Source organism: Balaenoptera acutorostrata, unplaced genomic scaffold (genome assembly GCF_949987535.1).
Source record: "Balaenoptera acutorostrata unplaced genomic scaffold, mBalAcu1.1 scaffold_1059, whole genome shotgun sequence".
NCBI classification, from domain to species: domain Eukaryota; kingdom Metazoa; phylum Chordata; class Mammalia; order Artiodactyla; family Balaenopteridae; genus Balaenoptera; species Balaenoptera acutorostrata.
Genome location: NW_026646561.1, coordinates 1 through 20,773, shown reverse-complemented (window position 1 = coordinate 20,773; position 20,773 = coordinate 1). Strand labels below are relative to the sequence as shown.

The window sequence follows — 20,773 nt, the reverse complement described above, 5'->3', positions numbered from 1 at the left end:
CCATGGTTTTCCCTGGGTGGTGGGATGAGGTCTTCCTCCTAATCACCTTTGCTGACTTACCAAGCTTTCTCCAGTGGGCATGTGACACCTTGTAAGCCCGCTGGCTTCTTTCTTCATCCATAACAAAAATGGCATGACAAAAATGCCTTTTTTTTTAGAGGACTTGCCTCTGTCAGTTACAGTTCTGTGTGTATACTTCCTACATTATTTTATAACCAGACAAAAGAGTTAAAAGAAACAACTTAAAAAGTATTGCTGGTCTTTTTGATCCCTAGTCAAAGGCACGTCTATTGGCTTCACTGTCCCCTCTCAGGTGACAGCTTCCCCAGGAGTGGATGCAGGAGAAGGCACAGGCCAGGTAGGATCAGGGATGCTTCAGAGAGTACCAGGGTCCTGGTTCTGCATCCCCAGAGATGGGGTGGGGATAACCCTGGGCTCCTGGGCACCACCCACTCAGGCCAAAGCGAGAGCCCAGCCTAAGACTGGGGACATCTCCCACCTCACTGGCCCCAGAGGCTGATGGCCCCCATGATGCTCATATTCCCCTATGATGTCCGTGTCCTCCATGATGCCCACAGCCCCTGTGATGCCCATGTCCTCCCATTATGTCCATGACACCCCATGATGTCCTTGGCCCCCTTGGTGCCCATAGCTCCCATAATATCTATGGCCCACATGATGCCCATTGTCCCAAATGCCTATGGCTCCTATGATATCCATGACCCCCACAGGCCCCATGGTGCCCATGGTCCCCATTATGCCCATGACCCCCTGTGATGTACATGTCCCCAGTGATGCTCATGGCCCCTGTGATGTTCATGACCTCCATGATGCCCATAGCCCCCCAGTGATACCGAGGGACCCACCCCTGCCCCCCACCAAAGGTGGCCTCTGCTCCCAGCCCACCACCCACTGAGTGCACTGTCCATCACACACTCCTTAGGGAACGCCCTGTGTCAGCTGGGGTGGCCAGAGGTGTGCAGGTGGCTCCTGGATGCAGAAGTTAGTCACCAGGGTGTGGACTGGGGAGGGCAGAGGGAACCCGAGGGACACTCTCGTCTCAAGGCTGGCCTCTGCCCTCTGGCCGTGCAGCCTCAGGCCTTGGTCTTACTTCTCTGAACTTTGCAGGGAGAGCCCGTGTTCGAGCTACCTCTCCAGCCAGGGCTAGACAGGGTGAGATATGCTTTAGATGTTAGCAGTGAATTATAACTCACATACACCGAAAAAGCACTCATCTTGGAGGTCCAGACTGATGTGTTTTGAGAACTGTTTAGATGGACCATCACGAATATCAAGTCTTAGAACATTGCTGTCCCCAAGAAAGTTTCCTCTGGCCCCTGTGCAGTCAAGCCCTCTCCCCCCACTGCAGAAGCCACCACTGTTCTAATTCACTTTGCCTGTTCTGGAACCACAAATAAACGGATTCATTTATTATATGTCTGGCTTCTTTCACTCACAAAATATTTCTGAGGTTCACCAGTGCTATTTGTGTATCAGCAGCCCATTCCTCGATAAGCAGAAGTTTTCCATTTTATGTAGTCCAGTTTATTAAATTTTATTCAGATAAATTCAGATAAAATAATAATTTTATATTATTTTACCAGTTATTTTTTTTGGCATCCTGTACTGGAGGCCTCTTATTCTCCCAAGGTCAGTGTACCAGTTCATTGCCTCTGAGCTCCAAATACCCTTGGACGTTTCTCCTTCCTGGTGAGCAAAATGTCAGGCTCCCCCAGTTCAGGGCACTGGAGGGGTGGAAAGGGGAGGAGGCTCTGATGCCTGGGGGTCTGAGGTGTGGGGGTCAGGACATTTGGTGCCCAGCCATGCACCCCAAATGACATTCCCTTGTGACCTCGCAGCCCCACCCTGGTGATTACCTTTCCAAGGCCTCTAGATTCAGCTTTCCCGCTCTCAGCCCCCACCTGCATCCTGATGCCCTGAGCTTGCTAGGTACCTGGCCACCAGGCACAGCGCCTGCGCCATGGTGGCTGCAGACCAGCCTGGCCCACACAAACCAGCAGATTTCCCTGACATCTAGTGGGATCAGGCATGCCTTCTCCACTGAGGCCTAGCTCCTTCCAAGCTGACCTCCGCGAGTGCCCTCCCTCAGCCCTGGGTTCTCTGGAGCTTTCTTTTATGTCTCATCAGTGCTTACTAACTGGGCCTATTAGACATCCTGTTCGGGTCACTGTGTGGTCCCTACCCTCTGACTGGACACAGATTGACACAGTCACAGAGATACTCTCCAAGAAGGTCTGTGACCGATGAGATACAAGAGATCTATCAATATAGATATAGGTAGGTAATCTTTTTTCTTACCACTTAATCATTTCTAAGTGTGCAGTTCAGTAGTGTTAAGTGTATTCACATTGCTGTACAAAAGATCTCTAGAGCTTTTTCATCATTCCAAACAGAAACTTTCCCCATTAAACACTAACTCTCCATTCCCTTTCCCCCAGCCCCTGGCACCCCACATTCTACTTTTTGATTTTATAATTTGATGACTGTAGATGCTTCATACACATGGAATTGTACAGTATCTGTCCTTTTTATGACTGGCTTATTTCACTTAGCATAATGTCCTCAAGGTTCAACCATGCTACATCATGTATCAGAATTTCCTTCCTTTTTTTTTTTTTTAATGTCTGAAACATTTATATTAACATATTTCCATACATATTTCCATACAAATACAAATATAAGATTTTTAGAAATTTCATGTAATGTCTGAAACATTTATATTAACATATTTCAAATACAAATACACTACTCAGATTCTCACCAACTCCATAAATACACAAATAAACTTCACGCCAGGAATTCATGGAAACACATTCCCAATAGACTCCCAAATAATGATATACATAAAACCACCCACTGCCCATGAGGTCCTACAATCCCTGGAAGATCTACAAATACGCATATACAACATGACACTTCCAGATACACATAAACACCCACAACTCCCCAATTGCCAAAAACAAGGATGTAACTTCTTAATATCCTTAAATACAGACACTGAACTCCAACAAGCCACAAACGCACATATATGTAATTCACACTACAAACACACCCACACAGTACTTTCACAACCCCAGAATACAAACATAAACTACCTTAAGCCCCATACGCACCTGCAGTGCTGTGTCATCAAGCAAAGCCTTAATAACCTGAATCAGCACTCCCTAAAGAAATGTGGAGATATATACCATATAATTAATTTTAAAGATATAATGGATGTGTGCACATAATTTACAAATAACTGAAAATGTACACTATTCTTCACTGTAAATTCTATATACTGAATTGATTCTTACCTAATCCTTTCGTTGATTTTTGCTGAACTCTTGCATCACCAGCCAAACTATGCTTGCAATTCCGTCATGATCTGAGAGTATCAGACTACGAATACATGTTTATTGTTAGATTCAGCAAACTTACTCCTCTCATTGACAAAAGAGTACCGTTTGAACATAAGTGTTGTTTGGTATTTTTATGTTAAAAAGTTACTAGTGAAGCTATGAGGATGTTCGCTAGATCTTCACTCATTTTCCAATCACCTGAGCTACACCTTTGGAACCAGATGAGGGTTTTCAACTCGCAAGAACGTCCCTCTAGCTTTTGTACTCTTCAGAACGCGCAGCCTAGAACGGCACCTGGGCACCTGTTTAATAGCTCACACACACTATTCCCCCCCCACCGTAGGCCCCGCAATCACTGAACCCTTCATGCAGCCGGCTCCCCAGTGGTGCCAATAACCCTGGGGTAAACCCCTCACGGGACTCGAGCTCTATGGGGGCGTGAATCCACATTGTGGGGAGTCTCCTTACACGGACAAGGGCACAAACAACCCACAGGGTGAACAACAGCGCAGAGCGGTGACACCGGAAGGGTGAAAAGTCCCCGTACCCCTTACCTCAGGGTTCCTGGAATTGACTCCAGAGGCGGCCATGACAGGCCCCGCCCCCGCCGGACAGCCGTTGGGGCCCCAACCTCCGCGCTCGCGCATGCGCTCCTGTCTTCCGGAGCCAAGCCAACTGCCCCAACAGACGCCAGGAGCTGTTGGAGGACGGCGGTCCGCGTGCCTGAGAGCCCCGCCCCAGTGGGCGTGCGCAGGCGTGCGCAGGCGTGCAGGCGTGGGGCACGCGGGGATCTGTTCCAGGAGGTCTCTGCAGGAGAGGAGAGAAATGCAGGGTCGGGCACGCTACGCAGCATCTCTGGCGACGCTCCTCGCCGGGAACCTTCGTGACAGTGTCTTCTTAAAACCAGCTCTTGTGAGATGTGCACTCGTGATTTTTCTATTGCACACGTGAAACCCATGCACTTAGCTACAAAGAGTTCTGGAGAGCTCCGCTCTAAGCACAGTAGCCTCAAATTGGGGCAAGTGCTTTCATGCCCTTTGGACTGCAGTTCCTTGGTTCTTGTTTATGCCTTTCAAAAAACAGTAGGTCCTTTTTCCTTGCAAGCCTGAAGTTTCCGCTAAAGAACAATTCTAGCAAAGAATTCAGACCTGGGAAACACTCTTAAGATACTGTCTCCTGACTCCGTTCCTAGAGTCTTTCCAAACGCATTTACTCTACTAGAATATTTTTTCTCAGTGTATTTAATACATGGAGGTTTTTCAATAAATGTTGATTCACAGGTGTTTCCTTTGTATGGTTTTTTTTTTTTTTAATAACTTTGAAAGAGAGTGGACAATCTGGGCCAATTTCAACACAGCAGGTAGTATGGGAACAATTTTCCTTTCCCTCCCTCCTTTTTTGTAATATCTTGCAGACTTTCAGTTGGCATTAAAAACAACAACAACAACAACAACAACAAAAATAGTAGCAGGATCAACTTACTGACCTGACTTTGTAATACTTCCCAAAGAAACTTCAATCATCAGATCCTCTTTCTGGTCAATTGCAAGATTAGAGCATTTCTCACTCAACAGGATGCCTCTGAAGACCCCTCACGTCTAACAGCACTAAGCGCCTCCAAGTGCACAGACTTGAAAACTCCACAAGACACAAACATGGTATTTCTTCGTTTCCTTAACGTTTCGTGATTGAGTGGAAGATGAAATGTCTTCTGAGGCTTGTGATGCATGTCCAGAATTATTTTTTCTCAGTAGTCAATGCCTGCCTGCAGCCTCTGTGCAGGACTAGTCAGAGATCATGATCCAAAGGACTTTTAGATACTCCCTTCTGTGACTGGTCTTCCCAAATTACATTTGGGCTAATTTGATTATCTCTGTCTCTAGGGTGTAGGATTTTGAAGTATTACAAAAGTGATTGCAGAATTGGGACTGGCTAATTTTTGCACAGTGCAATTTTTGTATCAGTGGCCTTGAGAAGAGTCCTTCAAATACTGTATCAGAATTATGAGTGAGAATCTTGTAAATAATTGGTTGAATGACTGAACAAAGGGAGGAAGCAACAAGGAAGCCTGCCTTTCTCGAGTGCCTGGGTACAATATTTTGCCTCACCGTCCCTCTAGTATGAAGTTATTGGTTGAAAATCATATGAGTTTTCCCTCATTGTAAAAGCTCCAGTACTGAGCGATATTCCCAAACTGTTTATTTTTTTTCAGTCCCCGACAGGAGTTTCTTTAGATATAAAGTTCACCATGCTGTTGCTTGAAATATTCTCACCTTATCTTCTCATCTTCTTCTGAGTCAGTTTTTCCTGACAAGAGGCAAAGAACTTCTTAAGCACCAACAGGAGTCTTTTTCACACTGTGGAACAGTCCTTCTAAACCTCTGTTTCCTTCCCCAACACCCCACAATCAGTTGGAGTTCTACTGCAGCTACAGCAGTGAGAGAATCTCCTCTCGCAAGAGATTTGGTTGCCATCCTCTGAGGTTTTCAGCCTTCATCTCCCTTGACAAGTTTCCTAACAGTCCTCTCTTCTCACAACACAAAACACGAATACTCTTTCATATCCTTTTGATAGTGGTAAACTGACTGACATGGATTCTCAATATGAAAATAATAATCAGACAAGTTTTGTAAAAGGAATGCTACCATGATTCCCATGCAGATGGGGCCATATGCAACGATGAGCCTAGATTGTAAAGAGCAAGTGTATGTAATGCAGACAGGAAATTAACAAACTTGTAAGCAGGGCTTGCAGGCTAGGATTTAGATGGAAGTGGGCTTGTCTGAATGGGGATTGGACACTGGTGGATAAACTCTTGGCATTGTGTCAAGGTGCACATCCATCTCATGGGTAGTGGACTTTTAACACCTAGAAAAACCAGGGCTCTAGGATGTTTAGTCCCTTTAACATAAGGAAAGAGAAGAAGATTTTCTGCCTACTTGTTCCTTACTTCTGTCCTTACCCCTACTAAGCCAAGATGTTCAGTGCTATATGATGGCTCTTCCAAATCCATTTCATCCAAAGAGCCTGCAGATTTTCTGTATGTTTACAATTGTGTTTTCTGTTGGAGCCAAGATGCACACTTGAGTCTCGTCACTCCAAGTTCTCTTTCTCATAAGGATGAGTAACTGATAATAGCTTAGTATGTTCTAATTTTTTGGTAGTGTTGCCAGATAAAATACAGATTTTGAGTTAAACATAAATTTCAGATAAACAGGGAAAGAATTTGCAGTAAAACTATGTCCAAAATGTTGCATGGGACAAAGTTGTACTAAAAATGAATTCATTGTTTATGTGAAATTCAAAAGTCAAATTCATTTAGGCATTTGATACTTTTCTTTACTAGATCGAGCCACCCTATTCTTTCAGGTGCTTTGAAATTTAAGAGACTAGAAAGTCTTGTTCTAGGAATCTAGTGCAGAAACAGAGGAGCCACGATACCCGTAGAAAGACAATCATTGAAAATCTCCTCAGATATATTGGAACATATATGAATTTTCATCTAGAAAAAAAATGAAGGCATTTTAAAAACTGAAAACAGATTGCCTTCGTTTTTAGTTGCATGACGTATCTCTGGGAAGATTTTAGTGAAAGAGATAACACTGGTTTCCTCCGGGAAAGAGGATTGGGTTGACAGGGGAAAGAGGTGGGAGGAGGACTCGCCACTGCATATTCCATTTTGCACAATTTAATTTTGAACCATGAGAAGGTGTTGCTCGCTTAAAATATTATACTAAAATCATTTAAAAGGTAAAAAACTAAATCTTTTACAACCATGGAATACTATGAGAAAGACATTTAGTGAATTCTGGTCTTGGACATGGGGGCTGCATGACGGTTTTTTGATGGACGGGGGCTTTCCAGCACAAAGGATCATTAGTAAGGCTGGTCCTGCTGGATGTTGGTTGGAGCACAAGGACCACTCCCTTAGGAGTGATGTACATACAGCAGTCAAAGACACTGGATCTGCTGAGACAATCCTAATTTCAAATACTCAGTTCCATGTGGCCATAAATACCCAAGTGTTTATCAGACTAACCGTTCTGAATTTTGTTCAGAAAGTCTAGTCTCTGTTGAAGTAAGTCAAGAGCCAGGTAGGAAGCAGAGTGTGTTGAGGGACACAAAACTAGGTTGATGGAAAAAGAAGTGAAAGGAAGGGACCGTCAAGTCCAACCTCGGTGCCGTGAATCAAAAAAACAGTCTATAAACTGCGTAAAGAGGCACACGCCAATTGTGTTGCCACTGTGTGAGGTGGAAGGAACTTCCGGTTCTTGCCTACCTGCCAGAGGCCTCGTGGAATGTCTCGCCACCCCCCCCCCCTACCCAGACCCACGTGCCCTCTGCCCCTCCCGCACTGCAGAACGTTTCAGCCGCATTCTACTGTTATGACTCAAACCGGCCCCTCCTTCAGTTGGACCCTGAGCGTCTGTTGAAGCAGGTCACTCTCTGGGTCCTGGTCTTGACTTTTCTCATTGAGGCTACCAGGCAGCAGTAGTCCGTGCCCAAGCCTGCAGGACGGCTTCAGAAGGAGGTAAGCCTATAGGCTGGGGGTGTGTTCTCAGAGACCCTGCCATCCCTCACATCCTTCGGGTTCACACGTGACACTTCACGGTGGGCACACAGTTGGACTGAAGTAGAGGGAGAAGAGAGCACTGGACACACGAGGACATTTCACCTGGGGAGACTGGGGAGCCTGAAGAAACCTGAGACTGCACTGGGGAGGAGGGGTCATTGGAGGTGGATCAAGAGGAATTGCCCTGGCTATGGAGAAAGGATGGCAGCAGGCAGGTTGATTCTTTCTAGAAGGGAGACAAGCCACTTTGAAACGTGTGTGTAAGGATGTGTGTGATGTCCTGGTGGTGACACAGGGAGGGTCATGAGGAAAGCCTAGACGTGTCTTGGGTTCCTGAGGCACCTGAAGCTTGCCTCACCATATCTTTCTAAGGGATTGGAACAGGAGCATACTGTATCTAAGGGGGCCGTGGGGAGAGATGGTCTTGGTGAGAAAACTATTCAGTGGGGCTGTGTGTGGCCACACCTGCAGTGAAGTGTCCTCTCCGAGAGCTAGGCAGGAGGTTACTCTAACTGCCGCAGCCCACACCTCGTCCACTCCTCCCAGCCCAGAGCTCACTTCTCAGTTCAGGCAACTGTTGCTTTGGATTCAACAGGGGATGGGCAACCGTGTAACTTCAGCCAAGAGAGGGCTCAGGTTCCTGAGTTGCTCTGAATTGTTCTTCCTTTTGTGGAATCGCAGTACTTCAGACCTACTTCATCTCGTCCAGTATCTCATGGTGGACCCTCAGGCTGCCTTGAGAGGAAGAGTTTGTTCATATTTCCTGTCACTCCTTCATGGACAGGAGACAGATGTGGAGTGGGGTTGTTTCGGGTGGAATGTCTTTGAAGGCTGCTTCCTCTTTTAAAGGGGGAAGGAGTGTAGCCCAGGGGCAGGAAGACGATCTTCTGTGTTATTATTAAACGTCCTATGACACCTGTTCTGGTTAATTAGGTGCACCGTGGTGTGTACCTTGTTCTCGTGAACAGGGATGTGATCCAGACAACTTGATCGCCATGGCAACTGGCTTCTGCCTGCTTCTCAGATTGACTTTCCGTTATTGGGAGCTGGAGGGGGAAGGACCACAGGCGGTCTGTACTCCCATGACCAATGTAACATGACAATTCCCTGGCCCTTGTTTAATCCTCTGCAGCCATCACTGGCTGTGAAATGACAGAATCTAAGGGACACGCGCCTACTTCTCACACACCACTCCCCCCACCCCCGCCTCCTAGGAACAGAACTCCTGAGTGATGACAGTGACTCTGGGCACTGGGGAGGGGGTGGCAGGACCTGGCCCATGTTACGTGTCTGCTGTGGGTTGTTCTGAGATGCAGGTGCATTCTGGGCCAGTGTTATGGGTTTGTATCAGGATTCCATTAGAGAGATATTTTCCAGCATTTTGTTTCGTTTTGTGAGGCTAGGAAAGAAAGAGGGGATCTCTACTGAGCATCAGGAAAAGGAGGACTGAGGAGGAGGTGGGGCCCTAATATTTTACACAATACCTGTCCACAAAGGGCTTTTGGGTGCCTAGAACTTACCTTGGAGAAGGTCCCTAGCTGCTAGTACGCCGGCTGAGGGGCATTTCTCACAGAGCGGATGTCCACACAGTTCCAGATCTTGGGAGACAGCCTGTGAGGCTTAGGTGCCAGGGGGTGCCTTAGGGAGGCTCTCCAAGTCAGTGCTTGCTGAGGCGATTTCTTCTCGGCAGACAGGGGTCAGGGACCTTGGTGGATGGGTGCGGGGTCACCAGTGGAATAATTCTCAAGTGGAGGTCAGGGCATGAAAATCACTTGAAGACATTTGCACGCTGCACAGTTTCCCTTGTCCAAGTGTCCCTCACCTGTGGAGATTTACACTCTGATGCCACAGAAAGCCTCAGTCCCACTTGCCCATTCTCCTCCTCCATTCACTCCTTTCCTTTGCCTCAACAGCATGTCCAGTGCTGGGAACGGATGTGACCATGAACGCCGGTGCCTCCTTGTCTACTTTCACGGCAGTGCCCTTCCCTCCACCCATTCCTGGCGCCCAGCACCGGCCACCCTGGCAGCAGCACCTGCCACGTCCCATCACCCCAGCATTCCCTCCTGGCAGCAGCCTGCTGCTGCCAGCTTTCCCCAGGACGCCTGTGGTGGCTAATGGTGGCCGTGGCCCCAGTGCCCCTGGGGCTTGCAACCTCACTGTCGAAGTCAGGTCACAAGGGAGGACAGTGGAGGCCCCCCAGACTCAGACCTCTGTCGTTACTCAGGCCCCCCTCAACTGGAGCGCTCCAGGGGCCCTCAGCAGGAGTGCTGCATGTCCTGCACCCGAATTCATAGCAACCCCTGTGATGGGGACCGTTGTGACTGCTTCAGCTGTTGGAGTTAGGCAGGCTGGCAAGGGAGGCTGGACCCCAGGCTTTCCTCCTCAAGCTCCACCACCAGCTGCCCAGCTGGCCCCTATCATTCGCCCAGTGAACTCTGGGCCATGGCCACATGGCGCTTCCAGGGAGGGCCGCCTGGCCACCAAGCAGTCCAACGCCTCGCAGGATGGCTCCTCTAACACCCAGAGAGAGTACAGTAACTTCCGACGTTGGCAGCGCATCAAACCCCTGGCCCGGAGACACTTTCACCTGAGTCCTGATGCAGAAGCTTTTTCCTGCTTTCTCATGTGAGTGAACGCTCAGCGGGTCCTGAGCTTATGGGAGCTTTTAGATAAAGAGGAACTGGGGATGGACTCGCACGTTAGGTTTCTAGGGCTACTGGAAGGAAGGTGTGAGGGCGATGTCCATGCTATGAGAAGGCACACTGTCGGTCACATGGGTGGGCCTGCCAGTCCGTGACATCAGGACTGAAATGTGCCCCATCTCAACGGGCCCCACCACCCTGTGAGTCTGGCCAGCTTGCTCTTCCATGATTCTCATGGTAATACGGACTGCAGACTTGCAGTCAGAGAGGGTCGTGGTGTAAGGTGAGGAGCCAAGGAGTGGAGGCCGCCCTCTCCTGTGGTGCCGTGTCCTTCATACAGGACGTGAGCGCACATGGCCAGGGGAGGCCACTTCAGAGGAGGGGGAGGAGCGCGGGGCCCAGGAGAGCGCTTTATGCATGCCTCCACTTCGTTGTGGAGAATTCCACTAGGAACAGGGTGATGGGAGAGCTCTCCTAAGGCCGTGGGCTCTCTCCCACTAGAGTTGTGAGCCTGGCAGGCATTTCCATCCTAAACCTCCGGTCCCTCGTAAAAAGGGGACAGTTACACTTCACTCAGAGGACTGTGCAGAAGACGCCTTGGGCTAATCTATGAAGTGTTAGCAGATTGCTTGGCACATGCCACGCCTCATTGATGATGATGATTTTTATTATGAAAATGCAGCCTTGAGGAGGAAAAGAGCTCCCCACGGCACAATGTCCCAGCTCTAGCCTGGGAGTGGATGGTCATCCTTGAGTGAGTGTGAGGCGGTGACAGCAGTGGCCGGGAAGGCTTGTCTTTGCCCTCCCAGACGCCCGCCTCTCACCCTCCTGTTGCTCAGTCATTCTGGGTTGAGTGATGTGTGGTCCACATGGGCGGGTGGGGTCAGGCAGGTGGGGGCTGGGCTGGGCCCGGAGACTGACCCCGAGGGCTTACAGCCCAGTGCTTCGATCCGTGGCCCGCCTGAATCCCAACATGCCGCTGGAGGAGGGACTGTGGAGGGCCGTGCAGGAATGGCGGTGCAGAAGCAACCCTGACCGGGTGATCTACTACGAGAGGGCGGAAAAGTGAGTCAGCGTCCTGGGCCCAGGGGCTGCGTGGAGGGTGAGGCCAGTGGGTGAGGGCAGGGTCTGGCCGTGGGGGTGCTCATCAGAGAGGACAGAGGAGAAGGGCTGTCACCCAGCGCAGGGTCCCCGCAGCCCAGGGGCCCTACTCTCCCCCAGAAACCCATCCCTCACCTTGAGAGTTTGAGACTTCTGTCCTTCCTCCACCAGGAGCTCTGCCCTCCCCTGATTTTGACCTACCCTTGCCTTGACATGAAGGTCTCAGGACGGGGCAGGGTGAAGCTGTGAGTCCAGTAGGGGTCCAACTCCGGCCATATGGGCTGGGCCGGGGAAAGAGCTCCACCCGCCAGCCTGCTGCTTCCTTAGTGGTGGGTGGCTGGCGGCCACTAACATAGATTTGGGACCACCTCTCCTCATGAAAAGTGCCCTGAGTGGGTACCCTGGCATCCCTGAAGAGGCTGGGGAAGCCAGCTGTGGTCGGCCCAAGGGTCTCCGGCCCTTCCAGTGTTTGCTCCATGGTAATCCCCTTGGTTTAAGAAACAAAAGCAAACAAACGAGCGCCTCTCAGAGGAAGGGAAGGCCTCTCCTCTAAGCTCAGCATCCACATCGTCCAGCCTCTCCTGGGCCCTGTCTCCAGGTCTATGTTCCAGGACTCTCAGTCCTAGCCCAGGGTCCTGAATTCGGGCAAGGACCCCTGTGGGGAACACATGCCTGTTCCAGCCTCTGGCTGTCAGCCCTTCATGTGGTTCTGGATGGGGACGGGGGCATGAGGAGGGTGCCCCCTGGGTCAGCCATGTGTCCCGTTGACCTGGTTCAATTCAGCGACCTGGGTCTATGCTGTTGAATGCCCTCCAGTGCTGGTGAGGCAGGAAGGGTCCCAGATCTTGTTATCGCTTCCAGGAGCAGCTCTCTGCTGCGGACAGCACCTCACAGGGCCTTGACGGCCCCAAGGCACGTCCTCTCCCACTGCCTCAGTCTTGGCTGCCTTTGTTGGGCTCCAGAGCCCAGGCCTTTTTCTCAGGGTGGCCTGTGCCTCCGTCACCCCCCAGGTTCATGGAATTTGCAGCCGAGGAGGAGATGCACATTCAGAATTTGCAGTGCATGCAGTGCGCGCAGGACCTGCCTCCTCCAGCCCCACCGAAGCTGGATCCTCGGGGGCCCCCAGCCCCGAAAGTGGGCCTTCAGCCAGGCACCCAGCTTCCCACTGGAGCTGAAGGCACAGGTAACAGGGGCCTAGGGTTGGCCACCGTCCCCATGTGGATCCTTTTCTTTCAAGACAGGGGCATTGGTCTTTCAACCAAAAGAGCCACCGAGGCGGGGGGTGGGGAGGTGGGGTCTCAGCTGCCCTTTGTCACTACGGGGTATTGACTTGGTCAGTTTTGTAACTCCTCTCACACCTCCCTGTCAAAGGACCCCACACGAAGTCTGCCTGAGAAGTGGGCTTGATGGGGAGACCCCTAGAATATTGGAGGTTCCCCACTTCCTTACTTGTGACTCTCTTAGATGACCCCCTAACCTCCCCTCTCCAACTGTGCATGAGGCTTCAGATGGTCCTGACCCTTCCCACACCCACATCAACGTCCCCCAAACAATGCCCTCACCAACGTGCGCTTGGTGGTCAGGAGGTGGACCGGGAGTCCCTCACCTTCCTTCCCTTCCTCCTGCTCTGCCTCAGCCTGTGCTCCCAGGATGTCCGGCCCCAGGGCCCAGCCCTCGCACCCGAAGCCACACAGATCCCAGCGGAACCCGGAGCCCAAGGCGCCCAAGGTGATTCCCCCTGAGACTGTGAGGGAGTATGTGGACAGGATGGAGGCGCTGGCGGGGCACGTCCACTCAGCCACAGGCAAGTCACCTGCAGAATGTGGAAAGGACGGAAATGAGCTGAACCAGGAAGAGGACGACACCTACTTGGACCCGTGTCTCTTGAGCTGCATTGACGAGCTGCGTTCCCGGGAAGACTCTGTCACCAAGGTAGGCTGGGCCTGGAGCCTGGGGTCTACAAGATGCCAGGGCGTGGAACTCTCAGCACCCAAGATCTGGGTTCTGCTCAGGCCGATGGGACTTAAGCTCAGCTCCTTGTTCCTGAGCCTGGTGTTAGGGGAGGTTTACGCAGATGTATGTGTGTATATGTTTGTGTCTGTGTGTATGCCTTTGTGTGTCTGTGTATGTGCATCTGTATATGTGCTCTTTTGTGTGTGACTGTGTATGTGCATGTGTGTGTGTGTGTGTGTGTGTGTGTGCGTGCTGACCATCCCCGCCTTGTGGAGGAGAGTGGGGGTGGGGGGGTCTCTGCTTTTCACTTTCCCTCCTGGTCTTCTTGTGTCACAGGCCACTCCTGGCCAAGGATGCTCACAGCCTCTTCTTTCTGTCCGAGGTGGAGGCAGTCATTCACCCTCGATTCCCGGCAGAATTGTTTTCCCCAGACCCACAGCTGGATGTCTTGGCCCTTGCTGAGGAGCTGGAGCAGGAGGAAGGACTCACCCCTGAAGAAGTGAGCCAGGGGAGGGAGAGGGACACTTAGGGAGCCAGGGGACTCCAGGGGAGGGGGGACCCCAGGTGACCCAGGGGACAGGGGAAACCAGGTGGCCCAGGGGAGCCAGAGGAGGGAGGGATCGCAGGTAGAACAGGGGCGACAAGGGACACCCAGGAAGACCAGGGCACGGAGGGACCCCAGTGAACAGGGGAGAGGTAGGGCCCCAGAACAGGAGGCCCACATGGCTCTGTCCGTCCCTTCCCTGCCTCGGAGGCCTGGCATGGGGAAGGGCCCTCTCCGGGGTGGGTGCAGCGCAGGGTGATAGGAAGGAGAGGATGGGGAGCCGGGAGCGGAGGGAAGGACACACAGCTGGGAATAAGGTGCAGGAGGATGGCAGGAATGCCACCGTGTCTGTATTTGGAGTCTAGTCCTGGGGTCACCCGTCCCCTCCTCCCCCCCAGGGCCATTGTCCCACTGCCCAGTGCTCCTCCTCTCACACGTGCGCGTGGAGCCGTCACTGTCCTCCTCCCTCCTACCAGCTGGTGCAGAAACAACTCCTGGACTTGAAAGAGGAGGAAGGTGGGCTGGCAGCCCCGAGCCACAGTGCACCCGGAATGGGCTCAAGTCCATCTGAGTCCCACGCCGGCCAAGGTGCCCAGAGGCACGACCAAGACCGCCATCGAGGGGTCAGTGATGAAGCCTGCCCACCAGCGATTGATTTTGAGGCTCTTCATAGGCCCATCCGAACAGACACTGGCCCGTTCGTGCTCAGAGTCTTTGTTCCCTTTCGAGGACGTCAGGCTGGCAAGGGAGGCTGGACCCCAGGCTTTCCTCCTCAAGCTCCACCACCAGCTGCCCAGCTGGCCCCTATCATTCGCCCAGTGAACTCTGGGCCATGGCCCCATGACACTTCCAGGGAGGGCCGCCTGGCCACCAACCAGTCCAACGCCTCGCAGGATGGCTCCTCTAACACCCAGAGAGAGTACAGTAACTTCCGACGTTGGCAGCACATCAAGCCCCTGGCCCGGAGACACTTTCACCTGAGTCCTGATGCAGAAGCTTTTTCCTGCTTTCTCATGTGAGTGAACGCTCAGCGGGTCCTGAGCTTATGGGAGCTTTTAGATAAAGAGGAACTGGGGATGGACTCGCACGTTAGGTTTCTAGGGCTACTGGAAGGAAGGTGTGAGGGCGATGTCCATGCTATGAGAAGGCACACTGTCGGTCACATGGGTGGGCCTGCCAGTCCGTGACATCAGGACTGAAATGTGCCCTATCTCAACGGGCCCCACCACCCTGTGAGTCTGGCCAGCTTGCTCTTCCATGATTCTCATGGTAATACGGACTGAAGACTTGCAGTCAGAGAGGGTCGTGGTGTAAGGTGAGGAGCCAAGGAGTGGAGGCCGCCCTCTCCTGTGGTGCCGTGTCCTTCATACAGGACGTGAGCGCACATGGCCAGGGGAGGCCACTTCAGAGGAGGGGGAGGAGCGCGGGGCCCAGGAGAGCGCTTTATGCATGCCTCCACTTCGTTGTGGAGAATTCCACTAGGAACAGGGTGATGGGAGAGCTCTCCTAAGGCCGTGGGCTCTCTCCCACTAGAGTTGTGAGCCTGGCAGGCATTTCCATCCTAAACCTCCGGTCCCTCGTAAAAAGGGGACAGTTACACTTCACTCAGAGGACTGTGCAGAAGACGCCTTGGGCTAATCTATGAAATGTTAGCAGATTGCTTGGCACATGCCACGCCTCATTGATGATGATGATTTTTATTATGAAAATGCAGCCTTGAGGAGGAAAAGAGCTCCCCAAGGCACAATGTCCCAGCTCTAGCCTGGGAGTGGATGGTCATCCTTGAGTGAGTGTGAGGCGGTGACAGCAGTGGCCGGGAAGGCTTGTCTTTGCCCTCCCAGACGCCCGCCTCTCACCCTCCTGTTGCTCAGTCATTCTGGGTTGAGTGATGTGTGGTCCACATGGGCGGGTGGGGTCAGGCAGGTGGGGGCTGGGCTGGGCCCGGAGACTGACCCCGAGGGCTTACAGCCCAGTGCTTCGATCCGTGGCCCGCCTGAATCCCAACATGCCGCTGGAGGAGGGACTGTGGAGGGCCGTGCAGGAATGGCGGTGCAGAAGCAACCCTGACCGGGTGATCTACTACGAGAGGGCGGAAAAGTGAGTCAGCGTCCTGGGCCCAGGGGCTGCGTGGAGGGTGAGGCCAGTGGGTGAGGGCAGGGTCTGGCCGTGGGGGTGCTCATCAGAGAGGACAGAGGAGAAGGGCTGTCACCCAGCACAGGGTCCCCGCAGCCCAGGGGCCCTACTCTCCCCCAGAAACCCATCCCTCACCTTGAGAGTTTGAGACTTCTGTCCTTCCTCCACCAGGAGCTCTGCCCTCCCCTGATTTTGACCTACCCTTGCCTTGACATGAAGGTCTCAGGACGGGGCAGGGTGAAGCTGTGAGTCCAGTAGGGGTCCAACTCCGGCCATATGGGCTGGGCCGGGGAAAGAGCTCCACCCGCCAGCCTGCTGCTTCCTTAGTGGTGGGTGGCTGGCGGCCACTAACATAGATTTGGGACCACCTCTCCTCATGAAAAGTGCCCTGAGTGGGTACCCTGGCATCCCTGAAGAGGCTGGGGAAGCCAGCTGTGGTCGGCCCAAGGGTCTCCGGCCCTTCCAGTGTTTGCTCCATGGTAATCCCCTTGGTTTAAGAAACAAAAGTAAACAAACGAGCGCCTCTCAGAGGAAGGGAAGGCCTCTCCTCTAAGCTCAGCATCCACATCGTCCAGCCTCTCCTGGGCCCTGTCTCCAGGTCTATGTTCCAGGACTCTCAGTCCTAGCCCAGGGTCCTGAATTCGGGCAAGGACCCCTGTGGGGAACACATGCCTGTTCCAGCCTCTGGCTGTCAGCCCTTCATGTGGTTCTGGATGGGGACGGGGGCATGAGGAGGGTGCCCCCTGGGTCAGCCATGTGTCCCGTTGACCTGGTTCAATTCAGCGACCTGGGTCTATGCTGTTGAATGCCCTCCAGTGCTGGTGAGGCAGGAAGGGTCCCAGATCTTGTTATCGCTTCCAGGAGCAGCTCTCTGCTGCGGACAGCACCTCACAGGGCCTTGACGGCCCCAAGGCACGTCCTCTCCCACTGCCTCAGTCTTGGCTGCCTTTGTTGGGCTCCAGAGCCCAGGCCTTTTTCTCAGGGTGGCCTGTGCCTCCGTCACCCCCCAGGTTCATGGAATTTGCAGCCGAGGAGGAGATGCACATTCAGAATTTGCAGTGCATGCAGTGCGCGCAGGACCTGCCTCCTCCAGCCCCACCGAAGCTGGATCCTCGGGGGCCCCCAGCCCCGAAAGTGGGCCTTCAGCCAGGCACCCAGCTTCCCACTGGAGCTGAAGGCACAGGTAACAGGGGCCTAGGGTTGGCCACCGTCCCCATGTGGATCCTTTTCTTTCAAGACAGGGGCATTGGTCTTTCAACCAAAAGAGCCACCGAGGCGGGGGGTGGGGAGGTGGGGTCTCAGCTGCCCTTTGTCACTACGGGGTATTGACTTGGTCAGTTTTGTAACTCCTCTCACACCTCCCTGTCAAAGGACCCCACACGAAGTCTGCCTAAGTAGTGGGCTTGATGGGGAGACCCCTAGAAAATTGGAGGTTCCCCACTTCCTTACTTGTGACTCTCTTAGATGACCCCCTAACCTCCCCTCTCCAACTGTGCATGAGGCTTCAGATGGTCCTGACCCTTCCCACACCCACATCAACGTCCCCCAAACAATGCCCTCACCAACGTGCGCTTGGTGGTCAGGAGGTGGACCGGGAGTCCCTCACCTTCCTTCCCTTCCTCCTGCTCTGCCTCAGCCTGTGCTCCCAGGATGTCCGGCCCCAGGGCCCAGCCCTCGCACCCGAAGCCACACAGATCCCAGCGGAACCCGGAGCCCAAGGCGCCCAAGGTGATTCCCCCTGAGACTGTGAGGGAGTATGTGGACAGGATGGAGGCGCTGGCGGGGCACGTCCACTCAGCCACAGGCAAGTCACCTGCAGAATGTGGAAAGGACGGAAATGAGCTGAACCAGGAAGAGGACGACACCTACTTGGACCCGTGTCTCTTGAGCTGCATTGACGAGCTGCGTTCCCGGGAAGACTCTGTCACCAAGGTAGGCTGGGCCTGGAGCCTGGGGTCTACAAGATGCCAGGGCGTGGAACTCTCAGCACCCAAGATCTGGGTTCTGCTCAGGCCGATGGGACTTAAGCTCAGCTCCTTGTTCCTGAGCCTGGTGTTAGGGGAGGTTTACGCAGATGTATGTGTGTATATGTTTGTGTCTGTGTGTATGCCTTTGTGTGTCTGTGTATGTGCATCTGTATATGTGCTCTTTTGTGTGTGACTGTGTATGTGCATGTGCGTGTGTGTGTGTGTGTGTGTGTGTGTGTGTGTGTGTGTGCTGACCATCCCCGCCTTGTGGAGGAGAGGGGGGGTGGGTCTCTGCTTTTCACTTTCCCTCCTGGTCTTCTTGTGTCACAGGCCACTCCTGGCCAAGGATGCTCACAGCCTCTTCTTTCTGTCCGAGGTGGAGGCAGTCATTCACCCTCGATTCCCGGCAGAATTGTTTTCCCCAGACCCACAGCTGGATGTCTTGGCCCTTGCTGAGGAGCTGGAGCAGGAGGAAGGACTCACCCCTGAAGAAGTGAGCCAGGGGAGGGAGAGGGACACTTAGGGAGCCAGGGGACTCCAGGGGAGGGGGGACCCCAGGTGACCCAGGGGACAGGGGAAACCAGGTGGCCCAGGGGAGCCAGAGGAGGGAGGGATCGCAGGTAGAACAGGGGCGACAAGGGACACCCAGGAAGACCAGGGCACGGAGGGACCCCAGTGAACAGGGGAGAGGTAGGGCCCCAGAACAGGAGGCCCACATGGCTCTGTCCGTCCCTTCCCTGCCTCGGAGGCCTGGCATGGGGAAGGGCCCTCTCCGGGGTGGGTGCAGCGCAGGGTGATAGGAAGGAGAGGATGGGGAGCCGGGAGCGGAGGGAAGGACACACAGCTGGGAATAAGGTGCAGGAGGATGGCAGGAATGCCACCGTATCTGTATTTGGAGTCTAGTCCTGGGGTCACCCGTCCCCTCCTCCCCCCCAGGGCCATTGTCCCACTGCCCAGTGCTCCTCCTCTCACACGTGCGCGTGGAGCCGTCACTGTCCTCCTCCCTCCTACCAGCTGGTGCAGAAACAACTCCTGGACTTGAAAGAGGAGGAAGGTGGGCTGGCAGCCCCGAGCCACAGTGCACCCGGAATGGGCTCAAGTCCATCTGAGTCCCACGCCGGCCAAGGTGCCCAGAGGCACGACCAAGACCGCCATCGAGGGGTCAGTGATGAAGCCTGCCCACCAGCGATTGATTTTGAGGCTCTTCATAGGCCCATCCGAACAGACACTGGCCCGTTCGTGCTCAGAGTCTTTGTTCCCTTTCGAGGACGTCAGGCTGGCAAGGGAGGCTGGACCCCAGGCTTTCCTCCTCAAGCTCCACCACCAGCTGCCCAGCTGGCCCCTATCATTCGCCCAGTGAACTCTGGGCCATGGCCCCATGACACTTCCAGGGAGGGCCGCCTGGCCACCAACCAGTCCAACGCCTCGCAGGATGGCTCCTCTAACACCCAGAGAGAGTACAGTAACTTCCGACGTTGGCAGCACATCAAGCCCCTGGCCCGGAGACACTTTCACCTGAGTCCTGATGCAGAAGCTTTTTCCTGCTTTCTCATGTGAGTGAACGCTCAGCGGGTCCTGAGCTTATGGGAGCTTTTAGATAAAGAGGAACTGGGGATGGACTCGCACGTTAGGTTTCTAGGGCTACTGGAAGGAAGGTGTGAGGGCGATGTCCATGCTATGAGAAGGCACACTGTCGGTCACATGGGTGGGCCTGCCAGTCCGTGACATCAGGACTGAAATGTGCCCTATCTCAACGGGCCCCACCACCCTGTGAGTCTGGCCAGCTTGCTCTTCCATGATTCTCATGGTAATACGGACTGAAGACTTGCAGTCAGAGAGGGTCGTGGTGTAAGGTGAGGAGCCAAGGAGTGGAGGCCGCCCTCTCCTGTGGTGCCGTGTCCTTCATACAGGACGTGAGTGCACATGGCCAGGGGAGGCCACTTCAGAGGAGGGGGAGGAGCGCGGGGCCCAGGAGAGCGCTTTATGCATGCCTCCACTTCGTTGTGGAGAATTCCACTAGGAACAGGGTGATGGGAGAGCTCTCCTAAGGCCGTGGGCTCTCTCCCACTAGAGTTGTGAGCCTGGCAGGCATTTCCATCCTAAACCTCCGGTCCCTCGTAAAAAGGGGACAGTTACACTTCACTCAGAGGACTGTGCAGAAGACGCCTTGGGCTAATCTATGAAATGTTAGCAGATTGCTTGGCACATGCCACGCCTCATTGATGATGATGATTTTTATTATGAAAATGCAGCCTTGAGGAGGAAAAGAGCTCCCCAAGGCACAATGTCCCAGCTCTAGCCTGGGAGTGGATGGTCATCCTTGAGTGAGTGTGAGGCGGTGACAGCAGTGGCCGGGAAGGCTTGTCTTTGCCCTCCCAGACGCCCGCCTCTCACCCTCCTGTTGCTCAGTCATTCTGGGTTGAGTGATGTGTGGTCCACATGGGCGGGTGGGGTCAGGCAGGTGGGGGCTGGGCTGGGCCCGGAGACTGACCCCG

The 20,773-nt window shown here is 53.4% G+C and overlaps 1 protein-coding gene and 1 long non-coding RNA gene across 2 annotated transcripts; one reads left to right on the top strand and one right to left on the bottom strand.

Annotated features, from left to right (window-relative positions):
• Window positions 1-3,144: 3,144 nt before the first annotated feature.
• On the bottom strand, window positions 3,145-4,094 carry LOC130706978 (uncharacterized). The gene is made up of 3 exons (XR_009007009.1): window positions 3,917-4,094; window positions 3,318-3,402; window positions 3,145-3,185 (listed from the first exon to the last, which is right to left on the bottom strand). It is a non-coding gene; the product is annotated as an uncharacterized LOC130706978 (long non-coding RNA).
• A 4,836-nt stretch (window positions 4,095-8,930) lies between these two features.
• LOC130706979 (NUT family member 2G-like) lies at window positions 8,931-12,812 on the top strand (the record flags this gene model as incomplete). Its single annotated transcript, XM_057539628.1, has 4 exons — window positions 8,931-9,009; window positions 9,849-10,563; window positions 11,517-11,645; window positions 12,692-12,812. Coding segments are annotated over exons 1-4 (1,044 nt in total), but the record flags the coding sequence as incomplete, so codon positions are not given.
• Between the last annotated feature and the right edge of the window lie 7,961 nt (window positions 12,813-20,773).